Below are 24,513 nucleotides of genomic sequence, written 5' to 3'. Positions count from 1 at the left end.
GACAGCACACACTCAACCACCAACCTCCATGAGTCCCTGGGCTGTAACAACGCAGAGCTCACATCATGCTCTGCCCTTTTAAAAGAGTAAAACTCCCTCTCTGAGGCTCAGTGCCTAGTAGGCAAAGATACCTTATGGGCTCCTGGTGCCCCCTTTGTTCTAAGGGTAACGTATCTACCGGCTACCACATCTCTGGGCCCTTCCTTCTCCTGGAGTCTCCTTCCTCTTTGGCTGCTGGTAAGGGACTAACTGCTTGGTCCCAGCCCTGAGGTTTATATGGGCCTAGGGCCCGCCAGCTGATCAGGTGCAGGTGCGGCCAATTCCCTCATTAACCGATTGTCCTGGCAACCTGTACCTGGGTTCTTATCTCTGCTCTAAGAGGAGCAGGCATCTTAGTGCCCTGCTACAGGGATGTTTTTGAAAAATTACCAGGATAAAAATCATACAATAAAAGGGCCAATATTTTGCTATTTGGTTTCATGTTAGTCAGCACATTGTGGGAAATTTTTTACTGCTATAAAAAGAACTAGTTCCATTAGACACCCATTAGACGCAGTGGGACAGAATCCATTTGTATCAAGAGGGAATTTGAGTTACAGAGAGCCAAAAAATGTCATCTATTATCTTTTTCACTGCATTAACTGCCTGTGTAACACTAAGTAAAACCAACTTTCCTGCTTATTTTCTCTTCTTTATAATAATCATTCTATTGTCCATTATTTACCATGCAACCAACTCTTTTTTTAATTTTTTAATTGGGCTTACAGAGTCCTCCTGCCTTTTCTTTTGGGATTCACCAATGTAATAGTACTGCCCCTGATTCACCAGTCTACTCTGGATGCTTATAACACAGGTTCATTGCCTGCCAGCCAAATTTATGGCTGCTTTGCGTCACCAGGGTGGTGTGAAACAGCCAGATTGTACTGGTGAAACCAGCCAAAAGAACCACGCTGTCCATTCAGACCTAGAAAGGGAATAGGTTTCTGGAAGAATTAAGAACAAAGTTCTCTTCTTTGAAGCAGCCTACAAAGATAACATGTATAATACATAAAGGTTTCTGGGTTTGTATGATACCAGTTTGAACAGATCAAACTCTTAGGCAAACCTTTGTTTAATCAACCTGTTTTCACTCCCAATAAATTGGAGTCATAAAATGAAAGGAACATTAGCTTGTCAGCAGTAAATTGAAATGCTGTTCCCTAGGTTCCTTCACAGGTGACCCAGTCACGTATCTGCTCTAAAACAGACTTTGTGCTGTGACCGGAAAGTCGTAAAGGATGTCCACTATTAAACCACAGGAGACACTCACTGTATACTTAGTGCAAAGAGACTTGAGAGATGCTGAAGCTGATTTAAAATGCTCTGCTCTTTAGAACAAACAGATCCAGTATAGATGTGGTTTGGTGTCCTAAATAGCTTCTCAGACTTCTGTTGTCTTGACTGCAAAGAAGGAGTGTTGTTACACCAAGGTTGCTATCTCAAGTTAGCCATTGTGATGTCAAGTTCTAGTGGAGACAAGGCATCTGTGTAGCTGCAGGAAGGATCAGGCCCCAGGGGGGCCATGGTGTCTTCTGGGGGCTGCTCGACTCCTGCTTTGATCCAGCTCACTGAATACTCTTCCTTCTCTCTTGACTGCCATGCCTTGGATGGAATAATTAAATTACCAAAAGGAAGGCTGTAACTCAATACACTTTTCAGGAAGGGTTCTGAGTTACAATGATCCCTCAGACCCTAAGGTCCCAAATCGAGCCCTCATCCTCTTTGTAACCAGGAGGTCCCTCCTGGATGCTGATGGTCTCAGTTCTGCCCTCTCAGACCAAGTGGGCTGTTCTGGCCCATCCATGCCCCTAAGGCACTTGTTGCCTTAAGACCTATTTATGGCCCCCTTCTGCCCTTACAGCCACACCCATGTCTCACAGATGTTACCAGCTATTACTTCAGGCCTCCTTGCACTTCCACACCATTGTTGGGGCTTCAGCCTTTCCAGACTTGGCCCTTTTCCCCTTGGGGCCCTTTCAGCCTAGGTCCACCACACCAGACTGCAGCTTTGGGGCTCCAGTCCCTGTCTCGCCCCTCTAGGGCCCCTGGCCCTGTTGTTGCCCCTTGGCCCTGTCTGGCTTCCACCCATGCTAGGCTTCAGTCCCTCTCTAGGTCTTAACCCTTGGTTGACCATGCTTGAGCCAGGCCTGGCCCCCTGGCAGGACTCAATGGCCTACTTGCCCCTCAGGCACCCTGTAGCTTTACACCCCAGTGTTCCTCTTAGGCACCCCACTCGGGCTCAAGTCTAGGTGCACCACTCAGGCACCCATCTGTGGCCACCTCTTTTCCCCTTTGCAGCCACTCCTTGTCCACCGGTATAAACTAGAACAGTGGTTTTCAAACTTTTTTCATTTGCAGACCCCTTTGGAAATTTCAGATGGAAATGCAGACCCCTTTCATTGAATTGTAAGTGTGGGTATTCACATACTTTTGAATGATCATAATAATTTTTCACAGATCCCCTAGATATAGTCTGCAGACCCCCAGGAGTCTGTGCACCACAGGTGAAAACCACCGAACTAGAACATAAACTAGCTCACTGGCTATAACTAAAACACACCCACACTGGGTTCTACTTCCCTGCAAGCTTTAAATTCTTTACTTGTAGTTCCCCAGGGCAGCTCAAGTATTGGTTAGTCACTCCCCTGTAGCCATCTTGTTGCAGAGCTTTTCTCAGCAGCCTGAAGGGCCAGACTTCCTGCCCTGGCTCAGGTCCTGGGGATTATATGACTTCTAAGCCCTGCCCCTTCCGATCAGGTGGCTCCCTAGCCACCTGCAGGGGTTTCCAATTAGCGTTTGATGGCTAGCTACCAGGGAAACTTACAACTGCTAGTCCTGCTACCTTATCAGAGCTCTGACCTACTGTCCTATTGCTAAGCTGCTACCCCTGCAATAGGCACTCTTAGTTTATGGCTCCCTGGTTGCCCATTCCTCTGTGGCCAGACCCTAATAGGCAGCTTTTACCTGCACTGGGGATCTCTCTGCCTTTGCCTCACTTAAAGTAATGGGAGCCTCTGGCTTCCTGTTACAGTAGTTAATCAGATCAACCCTAGTGGGGGACAGCAGCATGAACTGACCTTAGCTAGTTGTCATGGTAGTGGAAGATACCTATCTGCATGTTGTTTGCACTCAGATTTTATATTGAGGCATCTACCTTTTTGCACTACTTACACTAGCTTAGACTTTCAAAGCTGCTTTAGGGATCTGAACACCTAGTTCCCAAATGTTAGCTACTGCATGAAAGACCAAATTACAAGGGAGGAAATACGTGAATCAAGAGTGAGTTCTAAAGAATGTGTATGGCTGAAATCTAGGTGTGGTCTAGTCCAAGGGTGGGCAATATTTTGGATTGAAGGTAACCACTTAAGGAGTTTTGGTGAGCTGTTGCGGGCCAGGGGGAATGGGGGTGCTCACCTGGCCTTGCTCCCCCACCCAGTCCCAGCTGTTTACTAGGGCTGTGTGAAGCTTCGGTCCCTGATTCAATTCAGTGGAGATTTGGCCCAATTCAGTGGTCAAATCTCCAAATTCGAATCAAATCAGAGGACCCTTTAATCTCTCTGAATTGAATCAGAACCCTCTGAATTGATTTGGAGTGATTTGGAAAGCTTCGGAGATTCGGACATAAAGACAACTTTAAATGTTTTTTCTACATACCTCTAGGTGGCAGGGGTTTGTGAATGCTGTGATGCTGGGGTGCATGGAGTGCCCCACAGAAGTGCAGGGGGCTCCCCAGCATGTTCAGCAGCAGACCCGGAAGTGGACCAAAAGTGTGCTGGGGGGTCCCCTGTGCCCCCTGGTTCAGTGATTGGTGCCTCCTGGGTCTGGGGGGGGGACACCCAGGATCCCTGCGGCCAATCACTGAGCTGGGGAGGTGCAGAGGACCCCCCAGCACGCTCCCTGGCAGACCCAGAAGTACTTCTGGTCCACTTCTGGGTTCACCAACAAGCACATGGAGGGCCCCCATCCATGCTCGTGTAGGACACTCCATGCACCCCAGCATCACAGCGATTACAGGCTGCGCCTCCTACCTCAAGGTATGTAGAAAAAACTTTTAAAGCTGTGTATATGTCTGAATCGCTGATTCTCCGAATCGGCAGCGAATCTTCAGATTTGGATTCAGCCAAATTGAATCAGGAACAGTGATCCGAGTCAATTAATCAAATCACTGTCCCTGATTTGGGCCAAATCCAAATCCACATCAAATAGAACCCACTTTGCACACCCCTACTGCTTACACTACCCAATTGCGGGCTGGGGTCCAGGGAAATGCCAAACTCATCCTATCTTATTTGGCTTTGGGCCTGTCTGCCTGTATCCACTGCTGGGGGCACTGGACGGAGCAGGCGGGGCCCGGGACTACAGCCAGCAAGGTGTGCTCAGCTGGGGAGATGGGATGGGTCCCGGCTCGGTCTCCATGGAGATCCTGGCTGTCTGCTCCATCCAGAGCCCCCAGCAGTGGATGAGGGGCAAATGGGCTGGGGTGCCCAGGCAGTGGAGCCAGGTCCAGTGGCATTGGGGGAGATGCTAGCAGCGGCAGCAGGAAGGAGCTACTGCTTCAGGGGCTGCCAGGAAGCTGAGTCCAGCCACCACAATGCCCTTACTCCACTGGTGCACCCCCTGGCTCTGTGAACTACAGCTCCCAGTGTGCCTGACAGCCACACACAGGGCTAAGGCAGGCTGTACTCTGTGCCAAGCAGCACCCCTGCAGCAAGGGATCTTGGGACCAGCTGCATGCACCATGATCTGGGCTGCCCCCCACGCCTTCGGCTGGGCAGGTTCGAGGGACCTACTGCAGGCCAGATAGAATCAGTTGGTGGGCCAGATCTGGCCCTCAGGCTGTATTTTGCCCACCCCGGTCTAGTCTTAATAATAAGATAATTTAGTAGGTATAGCTTATTCCATCCAGGAGAATAGTAGAAGCTGTTAAAGCTAAAACAAAAAGTTCTCATTATGCTTTTCAGTGAAAAATTCAGGCATGGTGTCACTGAAACATTTCACAAGGGGGTGTTCATTCTGCTGAATTTTTCATTTTGGAAAAACATTAACAATTCCAAAACACGCACCTTCAACATTTTTGTATGAAACATTTTGACATCTGACATTTTGACGTTTCAATCTGAAATTACTTTTTAACGTAATTGAATCTAATTTTATTTTTAAAAACATTAAAAATCTCAAAAGCAAAACAATGCAATGTGCTTGAAACAACATGGTTTCGATCAAGTCTAATTGTTTTTCTTTCATTTTAATTTTCATATTTGGTAAGACTTTTTAGTATTTTCTTTAATTTAAACCAGGAAGACTTTTTTCAAAATTTCACCTTGCTCTATAAGCTCTACCAACAAAAAGCTCTTTGGCTACTATGTAGAGGGATCACAAATCTGAACAGAAGGCAGACAAGTAAAACTTTGTCTTAGTTCTCACCTCAATAGGGGACAAAGAGAGGAACGCTCCTTGGCAGAAGAAATCTTTCTGTTTAATCTCCTTTGAAATAAAATCTGATTGAAAATTAAATTTACCTCATTGGTTTAACATAGGTATTTTCTCCCTGTGGGTCTGCGTCACTTGTTGGTGTAGCTCATATGGATGGTTTAGCTCCCAGGTTTAATCCCTGTTCACAACATCCTTATACAAAGCTTGATTATCTGGCTGTTGGTTTTAGAGCAGTGGAGAGCACTGATTTAGCTGGCATGTGCTGCTTTTTTTGGTGATACCTTTAACTGTATAGTTGGGGGAGATTTTAGACAAGCTTTTGGGACAAAATGCCCTTCCTCAGGTGTGAGAAAAAAGCAGAAACAGCTTGACCTAAATAAAACAGAACAATGACTTCCATGACTGCGTATGTATGTGAAAAAACAGTCACTTAAAGGAATGGAGGAAGGCAGTAAAATAGGAGCAAAGGGAATAACTTCAAAACAAGAGAAGTGCAGTAGAATAGATAATTGTGTGGAAGAGCTAGCGCATTCAAAAGGGAAAGGGTACTTATTACCTGTAGAGTGCAGAAAGATTGGCAGACATAGAAGGTAAATAGTAACAAGTCATAAAGCCATTTTCTGTGAGGATACCTGTCATCAGATTTATTGGTAGAAGGTTAAGTGTAAACAAGGGTTTTGTGTGCAGGGTACATTTTAATTTACATTAGATATACAAATGTTCAGATTCTCTCCCCATTGCAGGAAGTCAAAGACTCTCCCTTTGTGCACTGTAGTTTAAATAGCCTTTAATTCACCTCTGGTTTAATTACTAACTCTCAGCACCAACACCTCATTACCAGCACCTAAGTTTAATCAGGTTGCCTACATAAAATGAATTCATTATATCATAGTCAATAAAAGATTAACCCTTTCTTCCCAGTTTCAAATACAAACTCTTAGTCATGAAAAAACACTGTGATATAGCACGAAGGGGAAATGACCACAGAAAAAGGAATCTAACTGAGCTTGACACTGAGATGTACACTGGGTCATGGCTTTCACTGGCTGTCTCACAGTTGGATATTTTCCTAACAGATTCCACAGGCAGCATGAATGGGGTTGATGTGCTCAAAGTGCACTGCAGTGACCCACACTTGATTGTCCAGCTCAAATTTTGCAACGAAGAGAACTGCCGTAAATTCCTTCAGAGTTACCGAGAGGGAGCGCTCCAGAAGTCTCTCCAGAATCACCTCCAACTCACCCTGTCAATGCCCACCATATCTGTTGAAACAGATCTGAAGACTGGAAGTGAGCATCTTGACAGAATGCTGAATGAAGTGGAGCACTGCTTAGACTGTATCTACAAAGAAAAGGTGAATTGGTGAGGAAGGATTGTCTGGGGGTGATGGTACAAGTGGAGGACTTAGGAGATGTTGGTTTCAACTTGGAATTCATTAAGGAAAAAAAAATCTTAAAAAGATACAGGAAAAACCCAGAAAAATAGGACTGGAAGAGACCTCTGGAAGTCATATAGTTCTGTAGTGCTCAAACAGAGCCAGATGAATAACAGGAGGCTGGTCTGGGAGCTGGATCCAGCATGGGTTCAGCATGTGGATTGGGCTTTTAGACTGGCACACAGAGCCTGCATCCTGTCTTTATCCGTGCACTGGAAACGGCCAAAGACAGACCCTGCATGCCAGATCCAGGCACAGACAGGCTATTTGTGCAAGATCTGGCCATGGAAAGACTGCACATGTTACATCTGGCTGTGGACAGAGCTTGTGCACCAGCTCAGACTTATAAGCCAAGTATGGCTTCAGACCAACTGGCAGTTAATACTGCCACTGCTCCCTTGCCAAAGAATTTCTAGACCTGTAGGAAGCCCTGTGGGCTGGATGGCTAGTTTTGGCCCATGGGTGGAGGTTGTGCACTACTGATCTAGTTCAATCCCCTTCTTGAGGCAAGATCATCCCTATCTAAACCATTAGGAAAAACTAAAAATGGTAGCTTCCAAGTCTCTTGACTACCCCAGGGAATAAAAGCCACCTGCAATATCCCAAAGGAGTAAGTGGTACCTGTTTCACAGCAAGCTGCTTTTTTGCAAGCATATAGGAAACAAAGAGCAAAACTTTCATTTTGGGCCCAAACAATGGACTGTTCTAGAAGCTCTGTCAGTTTTGACTGCTCGTCTCTTTCCATCCCTTTTATGGACTTAACAGACCAACCAGAAAAAAAAGATGAGTGCATTCTCTACTCCCCAGAATGGACTCAGTCTAATTTATGCCTGTTAGTGTAACAAATGTTAAAGTGACAAACTAAGAAGCAGGGTGTTTTTGGCAGCACCCTTTATTGGACCAGCTGTGTAGTTGTGACATCTTAGACAAACTTTGAGCCACAAAATCCCCATCCTTGATGTAATATTATGACAGACTCAGCAACAGAACATGGTCTCATCTTTACCTTTGTGTACTGACTGGAACAAAGGAACATTAGCAAAAAAGACAGTTTTTTGCAATTAATAATCTCTGCATAAAATCTAATGCTTATAGTGCTGGGAATTGGAACATATGGGTTCTATTTCTTGCTTTGACACTTATTTTTTGGGCCTGATCCTTAGCTGGTTTAAGTAAGGGTAGTTGAGCTGATGTCAGTGGACCCATTTACATGTGCATTAATGTGCTTTTCCTAATGCACATTACATTTAGTACCTCTGGGCATTTATACACATACATTTGTCTGGTATGCACGTGCTGGAGATCTGGCATGTGAGCTGATGCACCCTGTGCTGCACCACATACGTTTGTATAAATGGTGAAATCTTCGTCTGCACTGAGAAAACGGTGGTGGTGCACTTTTGAACTAACACACCTTTGATGTGTTTTGGTTCAAAAGTGCACCGCTGCCATTTTCTCAGTGCTGACGTGCATATTGCTCTTTATACAAATGAATGCACCGCAGTGCCAGGCACTTTTAAAAGTGGTTCAAATGCCCTCCAATATGAGGTACTAAATTAATGTGTGTTTGGCTGCCCTAATGTGCACTAGGGTAAGCACATACTTTTTAGGTGACCTTTAAGGTGCAGCAGCATGTTCTACTGTGCATTCACATATTAGTAAGGTTTTTTACATGCCACTTTAATGCGCAGTAGAATACACCACTGTGCATTAAGGGGCATGTGTAGATGTACCCAATTAGGCTCTGTTTATAAGTAGCAATTAGTAGTATATTCCCTTCACTCTATGGGTAGTTACTAAACTTGTGTGAAAAAACAAAAATGGCAGGGAGGTGGGGAGGGAGTTCAGGGAAAGCCACGTTTAAAAAAATGAAAAGTAGTGCAAATCCGTAGACTGTAAGGACAGAGGGGGGCTATTAGGCCATCTAGTCTGATCCACTTAAGAGCAATAGAATTTAATCTGGTTGTCCTTGTGTTGAACCTAATGATTTACAATTGACTAAAGCATGTTTTCCAGAAAGGCATCAAGGCTTGATTTGACTGCTTATTGGGATGGACAATTTGGCTCAAATGACTGCTGCTATTTGCCTTACAGCCTGACCGTCTGAGGGATGAGGAAATTGCAGAGCTGGAGAAATCTCTCAGGAGCCTGACTTGTCGACAGGAGAACAACATGGTTGTTGCAAAGAAAAGCAACTCTTTGAACTCCTCATCTTTGCCTTACCCTTCTGTGGCAAGCTCTCTACCCCAAGGAACCACTTTTATCTTTCAAGGACAGCACTTTGGTGAGTGTTTAGTCATAAACTGTCCGAAACCTAAAGTTCTTGCCTGTCCTTTCCTCCAATACCATAGGGATCTAGTAACTGTATGCTGTGATGTCGTGTGATCTCAGCATGTGCTTCAGCCAGTGGCGGGGCGGTTAGACTAGATGATCTATTCAGGTTCCTTCTGACCCCTACTATGAAACTGGTTCCAGGTGTTCCTGGATGAGGCAAAACGTGAACTTCTCAGAGTCCGAGGTAGCAGGGACTATGATATGAATCTAGGTCCTGACAGACTGTGCAGATCAGTACTTCGTCCAATCTCCTGGCTCTGACAATGGACAGCAGTGGATGTTTCAGAGTTTACCACCCTTCCACTCTCTTGAGTTCTCCTCACTGCTGTAACTCTGCCTCACTTTTGCCAGCAGTGAAAAAGGGTGAATTAAATGTTAGTGTTGTTTCTGCATGCCACATGATTGAAGTCAATCAGGAGCATCATTTGTCTTTGGGAATGCAGTGGGGCTCTCTGAATTGGATTTCTACTAATTAGGTATGTTATGGACACCAGTGGATCTAACACAGGGGTGGGCAAAATCTTGCCATGGGATACTATCTAGCCTGCTGCATTCCCATCTGGTCGGGCAGATAGGATGGGGCTGTGGTTGGGCGGGGAACAGCATCCAGGAACACGATAGGTGAGCAGGGCTGGGGCCGAGATTGTGGGGGAGTGACAGCATGGAGCCAGGGCCCAAGGCAAAGCTGCGATCCACTCCCTGCATCCCTGCCCCAGCCCCATGCTGTCACTGCCTTGTGATCCTGGCCCCAGCCCCTGACTCCCTGCCCATCCATCCTGCTTCCAGATGCCACTCTCCATCTGCCCATGGCCCCATCCTATCCGCTTGGACGAGCATGCCCTGCCTGAGGAGTCCCGGCAGGTCACCATGGAGACCCCACCCAGTATTCCTGGTGGGTACAGGGCAGACAGGCCAGATAGGATCAGGTGCCTTTCTCTCCCACACCAGGAAGGTTCAACACACCTCTCACCTAGCCAAGTCAACACCACTTCCCTTAACCTGCAATAGCTTACCAAAACTCCCTAAATGGCCCTCCAGCCAAAATAATTGGCCATTCCTGCTCTAACATGAGGATGCTCCACACAGCTATAAAATAAGTTTAGAAAATTCACATTTAGAATGAGTGAACAGGGGAAAGTTTATAAATGTAAAAAAGGAAGATGTCTCTATTTGCAAAGACTGGCCCATGAATGAAATTAGTACTTTCGAAAAAGAGGGAGAAATATCATTGATCAAAACCAGGCACTATCTGGGATCCCTTTCAAGCCCAGCTCAGGGTTTCCAGTTGTGGTCATCAGCACTTCTGGCCGTTTTGGCCCTTTCCTGAGAAGAGCATGTTTTCTTGGTCTCATATAGCAAATATGGGTTTGTGCGCTATGCACTGGAGACCAAGTAAATCAAGCCTGGGCCCACTGTACAAGGCCGGATGGCCAGGCCCTAAGGGCCTGATACCAGCATGCAGGGGCCAGGCAGGGCCAGGTGGAGGCAGTGCAGGGCCTGATAAAGACTTTAGAGCTTAAAAAAGAAGAGGAAGCTTCGTATTCTTTGTTTCAGTATTTCTGGGGCCAATAAGGAACACGGTTTTTAGAAAAAGGAGATACAAAGTGCAGGAGGAAGGAAACCTAAAGAAAAGTTTTTTTAAGGGAACTGGGGACAGACTGCAAAAAATGTCCCAGAGAAAGGTAAACCCCAACACACAGTAGGACAGTTGTATTTGAGTGTGAGGCAGCATATAACCAGAACTGGCCTCATGGGGGCATCCTAAACACATAATTGTCTTGGGTAGCAACTGCAGCAGTTTAGCTGCTAGTGTCAGTTGGGAAGTACTAGGTATACAAAAGCTAATGATGGCATACTTGAACTGTGTGATGGAGTTCTAACACACTGTGCATATCTAGACTTTGCCATTTGGCTTGGAGGTCCTTGTTCTCCTAAATATTGTGTAGACTTTAACATAACCTTATTTGCATCACAGCAACAATCAATGCAGACTTCCACTGTTAAGTGCTTTTTGTTACCTTTAAAGCCAACAGAACACTCACACGGGATGACCATCAAAAATTTGCCAAGCTCGTTTCAAAGAAGTGGAAGCAAGTGGGTCGGTCTCTGCAGAAGAACTGCCGGGCTCTTCGGGATCCTGTGATTGACAACTTGGCCCTCGAATATGACCGTGAGGGACTGTATGAACAAGCCTATCAGCTGCTTCTCAAGTTTATCCAGTCGGAGGGGAAAAGAGCCACATTACAGAGACTGATAGCAGCCCTGGAGGAAAACAGTCTCATACACTTAGCAGAGGAACTGCTGGGCCTCCACCACAGTGACAACGACACATCATAGAACAAAAATGAAGGCACCTCCCCTTGGGTGGTGATCATATGTTCTAATCTGGAACTTGTCCTATTTCCGATAGTTTACAAGACTGTTGCTGGAGACCCAGGAATGTAGAGCCCTATTAACCAGCCTGGTATCCACTTCGGCCCAAAGTATAAGCTTGTGCGTTCACAAAAGCCAGGCTGGTGTACTCAGTTAAGACAGTGTTGATACTGATCCTTTCTCTCTGCTGGCACAAGTCAGGGCTGTTATCTTCCAGTGGAATGGTGCAAATGGTTTCAAAACAGACTTCCACATGCTACCCTCTAGTATGCCAAAGAGGAACTTTGTTCCACTCCTGAGCATTTTAAAGAGCCCTCAGGGTCTTTGAAAATTGTTTGGGAAACATTCTATACCAGGTGGTGCTTGACCTCCAGCCTGTGGGCCAGCTCTGGTCCCCAACACTGTGTCAACTAGCCCATGGGGCTCCCCATGGATCCAAAAATTTCTCAGTGGGGGAGCAGTGGCACTGCTACCCTGTTCCCAAATTTCCAGCCCCATGAGGCGCCCTGTAGGGCAGAGGCAGTGTAGAGCCTGATCTGGACACACAGGGCTTGATCTGGCCCACAGGCCAGCCCTCCGATACTCATCTCACCCATGGGGTGAGAAGCTTGAGTTCCACTGTTCTATATGTAGAGAGAATTTTGTCCCTTTGTTCATAAAATTAAGGACATTTCATGAAACCAGAAACTTACCCACCTCATCCCAGTAAGAGTTTGCCTGTTCTTTCTTTTCCCACCTGGACTCATCCTTCTTATTCTGTGGCAGTCATAATCCTCCACATGGCAAACAGATGTAGCAGAATAAACTTCAGGTGGTAAAGAAGCAGTAAAGGGCAAGCCAGGTTTGAAAAGATACTTGCGAAGTCAAAAAACAACTAACGACCCAACCTGTTAGGTCTGTTAGGTTGTCTTATGTGATTCCCCACAATACAGACTTTGGGGGTCTTGCATACTAGAGGAGTCCATCCTTGGCAAGATGTGATTTAGTGACAGCCAGGAATTGGTTCTGCCTATGTGCCAGGATCACATGGTCTGCATTGCAACAATAAAGTTTGTGAAAAAAGATCCAGGGCCAGCATCTGTTCTTAGTCGCATCATGGAAGACCATTGGCTTCAGAAGGTTTGTGCATGATGCAGCAGAGCAGAATTTGTGCCTTTGCCTATGAGAGTGTAACACAGCAGAAGGAGGATAGCCAGGTACAGGTCATGCAAACCAAAATATGCAGATTGATTTCTATTGGAACATTTTTTGTGGCATCCTGGCAGGTTTTTACTTATTATTAGGCTCTATTACCTCTTCTAGTCAGACCTCTGCAACCATGTAATTGCAGCTGATCTTTGGGATATGTTTCCAGTATAGGGTGATGGATCTGCCCCAGCTGATAAGCATCAACTGGTTTTGCATCCAAAGTGCAAAAGCTGTCCCACAGACAAGACCTGATGGCCTTTTAACCCTTTCGTATTTTAACACAGTCAGTACACCATTGCTTTGGTAGAAACAAAGAAGTCCTTGATAAGAAAGAGCACAACCTGAATTCAGATGTAGGTTCACAAAGATGGCCACACCTGCATGAAACGCGTACTGTGCAGCAGCCCATGACTACTGTGTAGTAGTGTCACATGAAAGGAAATGTGACATGATGCCACGGTGCAGTCGTCATGAGCTACTGCGTAGTTGTCATCACAAAGAAGCCATTCCTCAGTGCAGTTAGCATCTCATGCAGACACAGCCAATAAGAACAATGCTAGAATGTATTCTGTACTCCTTTGTTTAGTACATGTGAACTAGATCATCAGAGACATTTAGGCACCTCTTTCCTATTTAGGTGCCCAACTCCCTTTGATTTGAAACTGTGGCCCTAGTGCCTAAAACAAGTTCAACCTGAATATTCAGTCTAAACCTCAGGAAGGTTTCATTTGAATACAGTGTGAATCTCCAAAGCTAAACATTTTTATATCCCAGTAGGATAAAGGAAGTATAAAATCTGGAAAAGCACATTTAGAAAATAATATTGCTCTCATTATCTTGCTATTGCATTCAAAGGGAGCAGTACTGAAGTCTTACTTTGGGCCACTAGCTATTTTATGTTTCTGCTAGTTCCTGGCAAGAGAACTTGTTTAACAGCCATTTTAATCATCAGAAACTTGAAAATCTCTTTTTAAAAGATCAAATTTTTGCTCTTGCATTTTACAGTAACAATTTACAGAATATATGATTATATGCATAGCATGCTGCCACTTGTATACTTAACATTTAAGTTATCAATGTAGTAGAATTTTGTTGGCCATATATACTACTTTCCTATACACAGATTGGCCAGAGCCGTCCAAAGGGAAAGCTGCCAGCTCTCTGCAGGAAACATTAATGCTCAAAATTATAAGCATTAATCTTATTTTTCAACCTCTATTTTAAATCTGGGTTTTGTTTTGTTTTGTTTTTAATTGCTGTTGCCATTTTGTGTGGGACTAAGCATAAATTCATATTACAAATCTTGTGCTTTTTTTATCCCTCTGCAAGAAGTAGACGTGTGTTCCCCTCTTACTCAGATATTCTCTCAAAAGTGCCATAAATGTTGGAGTTCTTGGTCATTTGTATAGTATTATGTACTATATAACAGTATTCACAAGTACTTTCATTTCATAGAGGGTTTTTTCCAGTGTTGCTTTTAATAATGCTCTTACAAGTATGCCAAGTAATTTAGGATCACCAGAAATGGTAATATTTCACAGCACCTTTTTAGTGATTATTCATTCTAGGAGCAGTAACTATACACTAAACACAGTACAAAATTATATTCTGGTCTCAGGCCAATCCTGTATTCCACAGATGTCTCAACTATATGGTTTTTAGTATCATCAAGTACTGCGACCAAACTCAGACCTAGAATAAACTGATGCAACTCATGGAAGTCCCTGGACCGCTTTCATCTGGCATTCTATGAGGGACCCAATTCTGATCACATCCCTGTTCTATATCCTTTTAATTTCACTTAAATCAGTGGAATTACACTCAATATGCACCAAATGTGCAAAAAGAATATGGCTTATGCACAGAAAAGGAAGAAGGGGAGCATGTGAAATGAAAAGAAATAACAGGGATTTGGTGAATAATCTAAGGGGGCCTGGTTTACCTCAGTAATATGATGAGTGGACCCAGAGAAAGGGGTCAAGATCACTGATGGACCTAGTGTGTCCAGCAATGCACGCTGAGCCGCACTGCTAGTACGCAAGCATCGGAGCCTCAGCATATACTGTTGGCCTCTTTGCACGAGCAGTGAAGTTAGGTTCTTTGCAATTCTGCTTATCTGCCACATCATTTCTTATCAATGAGAGGCTCATGCAGGTTGCCTTTCTTGCCTCAATTCCTGCCTCTTATTGGTGTGTCAAGTACATACACTTTTCACTCACTAAAATGCCAGGTAAATGACACTCCCTTACTACAATACTCCCTTACTACCCCTTATCTATTGTCTATTCTGTTCCTTATCTACTGCCCCCTGAAGTACACCATGGGTTTGTGATACCACTGAATGTGTCCTTCTAGCTTGACACCTGTCCTGAATCTGAATGAGATTCTGTTAAGATGTATCTGCAGGTTTTTCCCCCTCAGGTCAAAAGTGCCATAAGAGAAACTAATCAGATGCATCAAAATTAAATAAATAGTTAAATTACTAAATCAATGATGGAGATAAGGCCAAAGTGAATTTACTGGGAGGAATCTAAGAGGGCTTATTTTGCAGTACAGTTGTTTTGTAGTGCTGTTTCAAATGTGAAAGTCTCTTTTCTTTCTGCCAGAGGGAAGAAGAGTTTTAGCCAAGAGGAATTTGAATCATTTGTTTTGCTACAGCTGAGCTAAAGGGCTTATATGGAAGATAAAGAGGAGAACAAAACTTAAAATGGCCACCACTTTTTGAATGCCACAATAAATTTAACTACATGAAGGAAAGAAGTCAACCTGACAGGACATCTTTGTTGAAAGTTGTAATGGAAGAAAATGGAATATCTAATTGGAATGGAATGTTTAACTGGCTATTAGGAATGGAATTCTGAAAAGGCAATGAAAGCAGAACACTTTTGATCCTATTAGGCTTTTCTGAAAAATTGCACATTAACCCAGTGCTTCTGAACCAGGGTGCCAAGGCACTCTGGGTTGCCTTGAGATCCTTTCAAGCATGTTATTGGGGTGCCACACAAGGTTAGCACTGGTTGGCATGCAAACATGATTCACAAATCCAAAGGCTGCTTATACACGTCCTGGTTCACATTCTAATTAGAATGCTCCAGATGATTTCATCATCACATGTATAAGCCCTCACAGTTTAAAAATAGCCGCTGGGGTGCTTTATCTAAACCTCATCATATGAGGTTTACATAAAGGGCCCAGCCCAATTCAGGACCTGTGGGGGCTTAATATACATGATGATAGGGCACTTTAATTAGAGCAGCTCTCCAGGAACTGCTGTAATTAAAATGCACCCCCCAACCCCCTACCCCCAAGCACATTGTCTAGACAGTCAAAGATTCTGACCTGTTGGGTGGGGTCTTTCTGAGTTATATGCAACAAGAATTGCTCTATTATTTTTATGTAGTTAAAAATGGAACGAAAACAAAGGGATGCCATTTTCCAGAGGTTGCCTTGATACTATTGAGGGTACCTTGATCCTAGCTAAAAGGTTGAGAACTAGTGCCCTAACTTAATTCAGCTGGGGAAGGAAGAGCACACCATATTGTAGATACCTTATTCCATCAGCTTCAATTCTTACATACACAACACAGACTCATGGCACAAAGCATTGTAATTCAAGAACTATGAATGATTCCAAGGATAACACAAGGTTTTCAGTATTGTCAATACCAGGCATTCAAAAATCTTGAAATTAATTTACAAAGGATGAGAGTATAAATATAATACATTTGGAGCTCTTTATTTGACACCTGGTGTTAGCACTTGTAAGGTTTTATCATCCCAGACATCATGCAAGTTAAAAACTTAATTCTTTTTTAATGAAAGCCGAGATTCTGATCTCATACTATTTCAGGACATAGGGCTTTAAGAAAAGTTCTGCGATTTACAATAAATTTGTAGGAGTTAGCAACACTTGGTTTTAATAAGTAGCAAATCATAGAACTATGTGTACATACTTCTGAATTTGGAGGAAAATGAAAATGACAAGACATACTTCATATTACTCATTAAGTTAATACCTGACGGGATGTAGGCTTAGAGCTGAGGAAAAATGCTTACTAAGAAAAAATATCAGGATACTTTGATTTTGGAATAGCTCAGATGTAAGGCCCTGTTTTCCTTTTATCTTGGAGCTGCCTCCCCATCAACCTGTACATAACAGGACTAGTAGGAGCACGCTGGCAAGCTGTTGGCCACATGGCTAGGACAAGTTCATCCTTCTCTAGATTCAACGTGAACCCCAGAATCACCTCTGAGCCTCAAAATGTTTCACCAAAATCAGAAGCCAGAAATGGACTCAGTTCAATGAAAAGCCTATGAACTCATTCAAACTGCTGGTTTAGTTTGACTGGAAATTCTTACAAAAATGTACCTGTAAGGGATTATTACATTATGCGCCCTGAGCCACTGAGATGGTAGAAAGACACTGGAAAGGGAGATAATAAGGAATGTTTTCTGGACAGTAATGGAGGTATAGTGATTTACACAGTTTAGGATTTAACCCTGTGTCCTCTGGGTGAGTTCAAGTCGGGATCTGAACTTTGCAGCTGTTCCTTGTTTAAATTAAGGAATAAAGTACAACTGAGGTCTCCAGGCCAAATAGGAGATTTGCCACACAACCCTCAGTCATTTCAAGAAGAGTGAAGTAGCTAAACATCCTAGCCAGCTTTGAAGATCTCATATATGAACTCTGTCACGGGGCAGGGTACTAAGAGTGGCCGTGATCTCTCCTAGCGCCCCCTACTATGCCAAGTTGGTGTCTATGCACCCTTGTTCTCGCCCACCACATCTTTGATGTCAAAAGTATTAACGGAAGCTGCCTTTTTGTCCTCCTTGACACAGTACCCCTGACGTATCCAAGTCTGTGCCCCGTCTATGGTGACTCTGTGCACTAATGCCTTAAGGGCTACGCGTGGCTCCTACCACCCCTGATACCACGACCCAAGCCTCTCAGATGTACCAGACGTTGTCTAGTCAATTACTGTTGCCTGTGCCCTCGTGGACGCCCTCCGGGCTTGTCTTATACTCATGGCCCACACTGGGGCCCTTCTCTGCACCCACGCCCACACTGGGGCCTCGCCTCGCGACCCCTGCCCGCACTGGGGCTTCTCACAATTCCACAATCGAGATTCAGGTGGCCATAGCCATGCCTGGCCCTAGACCCCCTTCTCAGGTCTTACGCCTGCACTAGGGCCTTTCTCTGTGCTCTTGCCCACACTGGGGCTGGGGTCGATACACCCCAAAACACTGCGCCCTCTCTGGCGCTGGGTCTCCCCGCTACTGTGGAGCCCCCATGAGGCCTCCTCCAGCCCTTACTAGCCTCGCCCGGTCCTCCGGTGTAATAACAAACAACAAACGCAATAACACGAGCCAACTGGCTATAACTCAAACTAAGCCTCCTGGCTAAAACGCAATCTGTAAGCCACCTGGCTAATCATCATTCCACTCCCTACCAGGGCTTTCTCCACCCAGTATCTTTGAACCGCAGCTGCTCAGGCCATCAGGCTTCTCTACACTGCTTACTCCAGCAGAGCTCCTTCACCCTTGGATGTTAGCGGGAAACTGCCTCTGGCCTCGGCCTGGCTTGTTTATATAGGCCAGGCCCTGCCCCCTTCTGGTCAGCTGACCAAATTGCGGTTGCCCCGGCAACCGGCACTTGTCCCTCTTTCTAGGAGCAGGGCACAGAAGTGCCCTGCAACAAACTCCTCTGAATTCCCCTGAATTTTGGCTCTGGGTCTGGATCAGCAGTCGGCAATTTAAGACTGCCTTTGAAGTTGTTGATAAACTGGAACACTGCATATGCCCACATTTTAAGTACAGCATTTAACCTTAGCTGGCATTTAGTCTCATGGTATTCACCTTTTAAACTAGAGAGCACTTTGTTCTATTTTTTCTTATTTGTCCTACAAGCAAACATATTTTTGGTGAACATTGTATGCATGAGAGACTATTTTTACAAAGTTTTTAGCAAGGGAAATAAAATGATTTTGGTTTCCTCTGTCCGAGCGATCATTTGTTACTCAGTAAAGCTTGCTAAAAAGAAGGTGACAAAGATAAAAATGACATACTAAAGCTTTGAACAGTACTGTCATCACTGTCTCTGAAGAGTTATCCAACTGAAAGATTCTGAAAATAGAGGAGAATTTTCCTGTCCAAAACTAAGGAGGTGCAAATCCTGGGTGGATTTGAACTCTCATGACAGTTGTGCAAATCTCAGTCATTTTGGTTTGTAAGGGTTGATGTACAAGTTAATTGATTTTGTTTTCGGCTGAAATCAGGCTAAACCTTCATATTTCATAGTTTCCACCTAACACTGATGGACCTTTCAGCAAACATGATGAGAAACGGAGCACAAAATTTGAAGACTGGCAAATTTTCCCTAGATTCTTTCAACGTCATTGTGTGTGACACAGTCCACCTACATGATTCTTATCAACCATAGTACGCATGCAGTTTACAAACATAAACAGACCTATCCTCACATCCCTGAAAGGCACAGAAAGATTATTTCCATTTTATAGATGGGGAGTAGAGGCACAGGGGCAGAAAGTAGCTTATTCAAGGTCACAGAGCTGGAAACTAAACCCAAATTAAATGATGCCATTATTTCACCCTAGATCTTGAGACCAATACCTCTACCACAAGATCATCTTTCTTCTGCTTATCACATGTCTTTAGATCTAACCACATGGATTAAGGCTCAGGGACAGTCTCACAGAATGCAGAACTCACTGTCTTACTGGTAGATAGAATATTTGAAACCAACCCTGAGATGTTTGTACGCTGTTTCACAAGGTAGCACATCACTCATTTAAGGCTTTATAGGTTTGCCTGAACTTTCTGCCCAACCAGTGGTCTTTGGGATAGAGCCTAAACCTTGCAAAACAGGAAGATATACAATGAGATAGAGAACCTATGCTGGCCCAAAGAAAACTGACTTATACATGATATGGACAATGTTGTGATGAGACTGCTAAGAAAAAATAAAATAGTTTGCCTTAACTATCCCCACAAGGTCTCCATATATACCTACAAGGCCATGCGTCATTGCTAGTACATTTGCTATACAGAGTCATTGAACTACCCAGATTTTTTTGTAGATTAAAAGCTCTAAATTGATACAATGAGCCTTTGATTTACAGACAGTGCTGCTACAGCTCTTCCAGTCTACCAGAAATTTTAGGTGTATTTCTACACATTTAATAACATTATTTGCAGTGTAATAGATTTTAATTTTTTTCCACTGGAAACCAAACCCTCACATTTATTTTCATTTTGATCTGAATCAAATCAAAATTAATTTTTAATTGCAAACAATCATTTTGACATAAAATGTAAAGTCTGTGATAGAATATGAACAAAATGAAAATGGTTTGTGTCAAACAGTGTCAAGAAAACTAATTGCCATTGTTCAGGCAGCTCCAGCGTTCAGTAGTGGCACTCTGCCTGCCTGTACATGAGTAAAGAGAGAGTTAATTGGTGTTTGGAAGTCTCCACTTAGAAACCAAGTTTTAATCCCCAACAACTGACATTTTCTGCCCCTTTATGAGGAGTTAACTTTATTGTTCCAAGCAAACTACGTGGAACGCTTTCCAGATTTGACAGGCAAACCATCCATCATTGTACTCTCAGACACACACAGCCAGCAAATATGCAATAGCAGCAAACATCAGCAGAGCTCTATAAAGCTTCCCAAATCCTGAGTACGGAGACATCTGCTTATGTCACATGACCAGGACTTGCAGCCTGACTGAATTACTTTCCTTCATGCAGTTTCCCCTTTCACCACTACAATACAAAAGTGTCTGGAACGAAGAAATGTAGAGTGTTGTCACAAGCCATATTAACACATGCACACACAGGTACACGTGTGCATGGAAGAACTGCAGTGGCTTCCATAGTGAAAATGGCCCAAAACGCAGCACTTGAAGCACTGCTTTGCTCAGCAAGGATTTCTTCTCTTTCGCTCAGAGGCTAAGGAATGCCTACAGTAACCATATCCAGATGTGCCTACTTGGCATCCCGCTGATGAAACATTGCTGAGGAGACACAGGATCTACACTATCAAATTGGATGTAAGTATCTAGTATTTATGTTTTATTGGTGGGGGCAGGGGAGGGGAAGACTGTTATAGTAAAGGCAGCGTGACTTAGAGACTTTTGTAGAGTCATACTTTTATTCAATCTTACAGCTTTTTGTTCCGACAGCATTTTTTAAGAGAAACCATGCAACTGTGATTTGTGAACATGGAACAGCAGCAGTTAAAATCAAGTTGAATTTGCTGCTTCTGGCCCACGTTGCACAGCTTGCTCTTTATTTGCAATAGGATCTTTTTTGTATGGTTTAGTTTGCACATTTACAAGAAATTAGGAGATTCTTTCTGAAAAACCTTGGAGCTCCACCTTTCCAAAAGTAAATGTGTGAAAATTTAGGCATGATACTTTTACAAAGACACCCTCCTGTGGGTGCACTCACAATATTTATGAAATTCTATTACCAACATTTATCTATTCTAAAATTTTGGATTTCAGTATTTTCTTACACTTGTAAGCTTTACGTTATAGAAACATATGTATGTTGTTCCAAGTTAGCAGAAAGTTGGCATTGCTTATTTTTAACAGCTGTGGGTTGGATGATGGTATTCTTATGCACATTGTATCTTACTCCATGACTATCCCATTTAAATTGATACAGAGCTACTAACAGAGTAAGGTGCTAATAAATTATCAAACTCCAATGACAGAAGATTTGTATGGAGGTGTGTGAAGTTTAAACCTGTTTCAGTTGCTGTTCTTCAGTGCCATGTCATCAAGATAGGCCAGTTTTAAGTAATTCAGAGAGAAAGAGAGAGAGATTAATACAGAATCAAAGCTAGAACAAGAAAGACAATAAATAACACAGATAGCTGGAGTAAACAGTACTTTATGACAGTCATCTGTTACTTTACAGAGCAGGAAAGCAAAATCCAAAGATTTATGCTCACTATACTATTGGACTCCATTTTGATTCTGGAGTTCAGGGGACATGAAAGTCAAAGTTTTCAGAAACAGAAGGCTAGCGACAGGCTCTATGCTGAGTGGCCTGATTTACAAAAGCATTGAGCATTTGTTCACTTCAGCAAGAAGCGAGTACAGAGGGGACTGTTGCTCAGCACCTCTGAAAATCACACCAGCTATATAGGAGCTTAAGTATGGATTTAAGAAACCTAACTTGAACGCTGCCGTTTTTTACACGTTTTGACTGTATGCTGCAAACCATCAGAAGCTCCCTTAAGATACATGTTAGATCAGAATCCAATGATAAAAGAACACTTGCTGTGAGTAGCTGGATTGGGAATCTTATTCAAATAATGTGCACAAAGGTATAGACTGGGGTGGGCTCTGTTATGGATGCGGAAGATAACTCAGGATTCACAGAACCTTCGCTTTTCCACCCCTGCCGCACACATTTGTAGTTTGTGTCAACGGAGGCTCATGAAAGATCAAAGTAGTTGCTCTCTTAGTGAGATCTCAGGATCACACGATGCTTCGCAAGTGGTTATTCAGGAAGGGAAGCAGAGTTTCAGTCCCAAATCCTGGGCGACCTTTACACCACACCATGACTGTTATCACTTCAGCAAAGCACTTATCCAACAGCTTCAGGCAAACAGGGCTTCAGGATTGGGTCTAGTAACTGCAAAGCGTTTTACCCCATTGGCTTCTTTCAATATCTTACACTCATAACATTGTGCTAGAGATAGCAGCAGCTTTCCTCTGCATTTCAGTATTTGCATCTGATACCTAATCAAGTAGAAACTGAAACCAAATATCTAGACAGCCTTGCATCTAAGATTTTTTAGAGCCTTTCTCAAAGTCTAATTTTGGGCATCTGTCGCCCTGAAATGAAAAGGCTGACAGAACTGAAATATGACATGAGGGGCTATGTGACCAAGTGTGACCTGCCTGAAAAAGTGATTAAAGTAGCTTGGAAAGGCGAGAGATCATATTCCTAAAAATCTTTGCAAATAGAAACTTAAAAAGAAATGTATCCTGTCTTGTCCTGTTATAATATGGATTTAATTGATTAACTTTTTCTAGCCTGTGGAGGGGTTTTGTAACCTCTTTGGAGCAGGAACCATATTTCTGTTATTTGTACAGGGTGCCTCGGTCTCTATAGGCTACCAAAGGACAAATATAAATATAAATAGAGATGATCAGACATTTTAAGGTCCAGATCCACACAGAAGCATCATTCTGGACAAACCACATTCCTCTGTTGGCTGAAGGCTTAGAAGCTGCTGATTTGTTGCCAACTGGTTTTTAGCACCAACAGTAGCACACAATACTAGAATTAGAGAAATAATCATTGTTTACGATTAATTGCCTATATAACATGATGTAAGGAAATGCTGGAAGATGAAAAAGCTGAGCAAGGCCTTTGCTAACTTCCATACAGGTTGTAATAAAGAGGATGGTGAGGATGGTGATCAATTGTTCACTATGCATAAAGGGGATAGGACAAGAAATAATGGGCGTGTATTTACACGTGCCTAAACTTAATGCGCCTTTATTTAAAGTGCATTAAGGCAATTTAGGTGTGTGTCTACATATGGATGCACTAATGCACATTAAGGTACATTAAAATTAGGTTCAAAGTGTATTTATACACCGACTTTTTTTCTAGTGACGCGCCAGAGATCCACAAGCTGAGGCAAACTGCACTGTGCCACATGCAGTTGTATAAGCAGTGAACTGCACATCAGCATGCAGAAATGGCAATGGTGCACTTTTGAACTAAGGCACCTTCAAGGTGCTTTAGTTTAAAAGTACGCTGCCACCATTTTCTCAGTGCTGACATGCATTTTGCCATTTATCCAACTGCATGCATCACAGCACCAGGCGCTTTTCAAAGCACCTGGTGCTGTGATGCACACATTGTAAAAATATCCAAATAACTAAGTTGCATCAGCACATGTACAGAGTTGCTAATGCGACTTAATGTGGTGTGTGTCCATTGATACATACAATGTTAATACGCATTAGCACATCTACACATGCACTAATGCGACTTAGCTATTCACTTAGGCTCACATAGCCTTAAATCACCATTTTAAAGGTGCAGTAAGGGCACACATATGTAGACATGCACCCTTAATGCACCTTAAAAATTGTGATTTTAGGCTAAGTCTGCTTAAAAGAGGCAGGGTAGATGCACCCAATGGGCTTAAATTAAAGCCAGGGAGATTTAGGTTAGATATTAAGAGGGATTTCTAACTGTAAGCACTTTTCACCTAGAGATACTATGGAAGCCTCTGTTACTGGTGCAGGTTAGGCAAACATTTGTCTGGGATCATTTAGACAGAAGAATGATTCTTCCTTGAGCAGAGGATTGGGCTATCTGATAACCTGAGGTATTTTCCAAACTTATATCTCTTCGATTCTAATATTTATAGTTTTATAGTTTCATAGCTGGTAGGGTCAGAAGGGACCTGAGCAGATCAAGTCCAACCCCCTGCCATGGCAGGAAAGAGTACTGGGGTCAAACAACTCCAGCAAACCTTTTCTTAAAGGCCCCCAAGGTAGGAGCCAGCACCAGGTTCAGGTCCCGTAGCCTCTCCTCGTAGGGCCTACCCTGCTACCCCCGATCATGTGAGTGGCCCTCCTCTGGACCCTTTCCATGTTGTCCACATCCCTCTTGAAGTGCGGTGGCCAGAACTGGACGCAGTACTCCAGCTG

General features: G+C 43.5%; 2 protein-coding genes across 3 annotated transcripts in view; both read left to right on the top strand.

Annotated features, from left to right (window-relative positions):
* Positions 1–14,671, top strand: part of TRADD (TNFRSF1A associated via death domain) — a 29,253-nt gene extending 14,582 nt beyond the window's left edge. For both annotated transcript variants that reach the window (XM_019535652.1, XM_019535651.1), the window contains exons 3-6: positions 6,549–6,826; positions 9,002–9,191; positions 11,268–12,879; positions 12,945–14,671. In XM_019535652.1, the coding sequence (XP_019391197.1) occupies positions 6,549–6,826; positions 9,002–9,191; positions 11,268–11,578 (779 nt within the window). In that variant the 3' untranslated portion in view covers positions 11,579–12,879; positions 12,945–14,671. The remainder of the gene's footprint in view (positions 1–6,548; positions 6,827–9,001; positions 9,192–11,267; positions 12,880–12,944) is intronic.
* A 5,705-nt stretch (positions 14,672–20,376) lies between these two features.
* Positions 20,377–24,513, top strand: part of B3GNT9 (UDP-GlcNAc:betaGal beta-1,3-N-acetylglucosaminyltransferase 9) — a 24,124-nt gene continuing 19,987 nt past the window's right edge. Inside the window, exon 1 of the mRNA XM_019535650.1 lies at positions 20,377–20,874. The gene's annotated coding sequence lies outside the window, so the exon portion shown is untranslated. The remainder of the gene's footprint in view (positions 20,875–24,513) is intronic.

Source organism: Crocodylus porosus, unplaced genomic scaffold (genome assembly GCF_001723895.1).
Source record: "Crocodylus porosus isolate Cpor-Errol unplaced genomic scaffold, CroPor_comp1, whole genome shotgun sequence".
Lineage (NCBI taxonomy): Eukaryota > Metazoa > Chordata > Crocodylia > Crocodylidae > Crocodylus > Crocodylus porosus.
The sequence above is the reverse complement of the archived record's forward strand: the minus strand, read 5'-3'. Positions and strand labels throughout refer to the sequence as shown.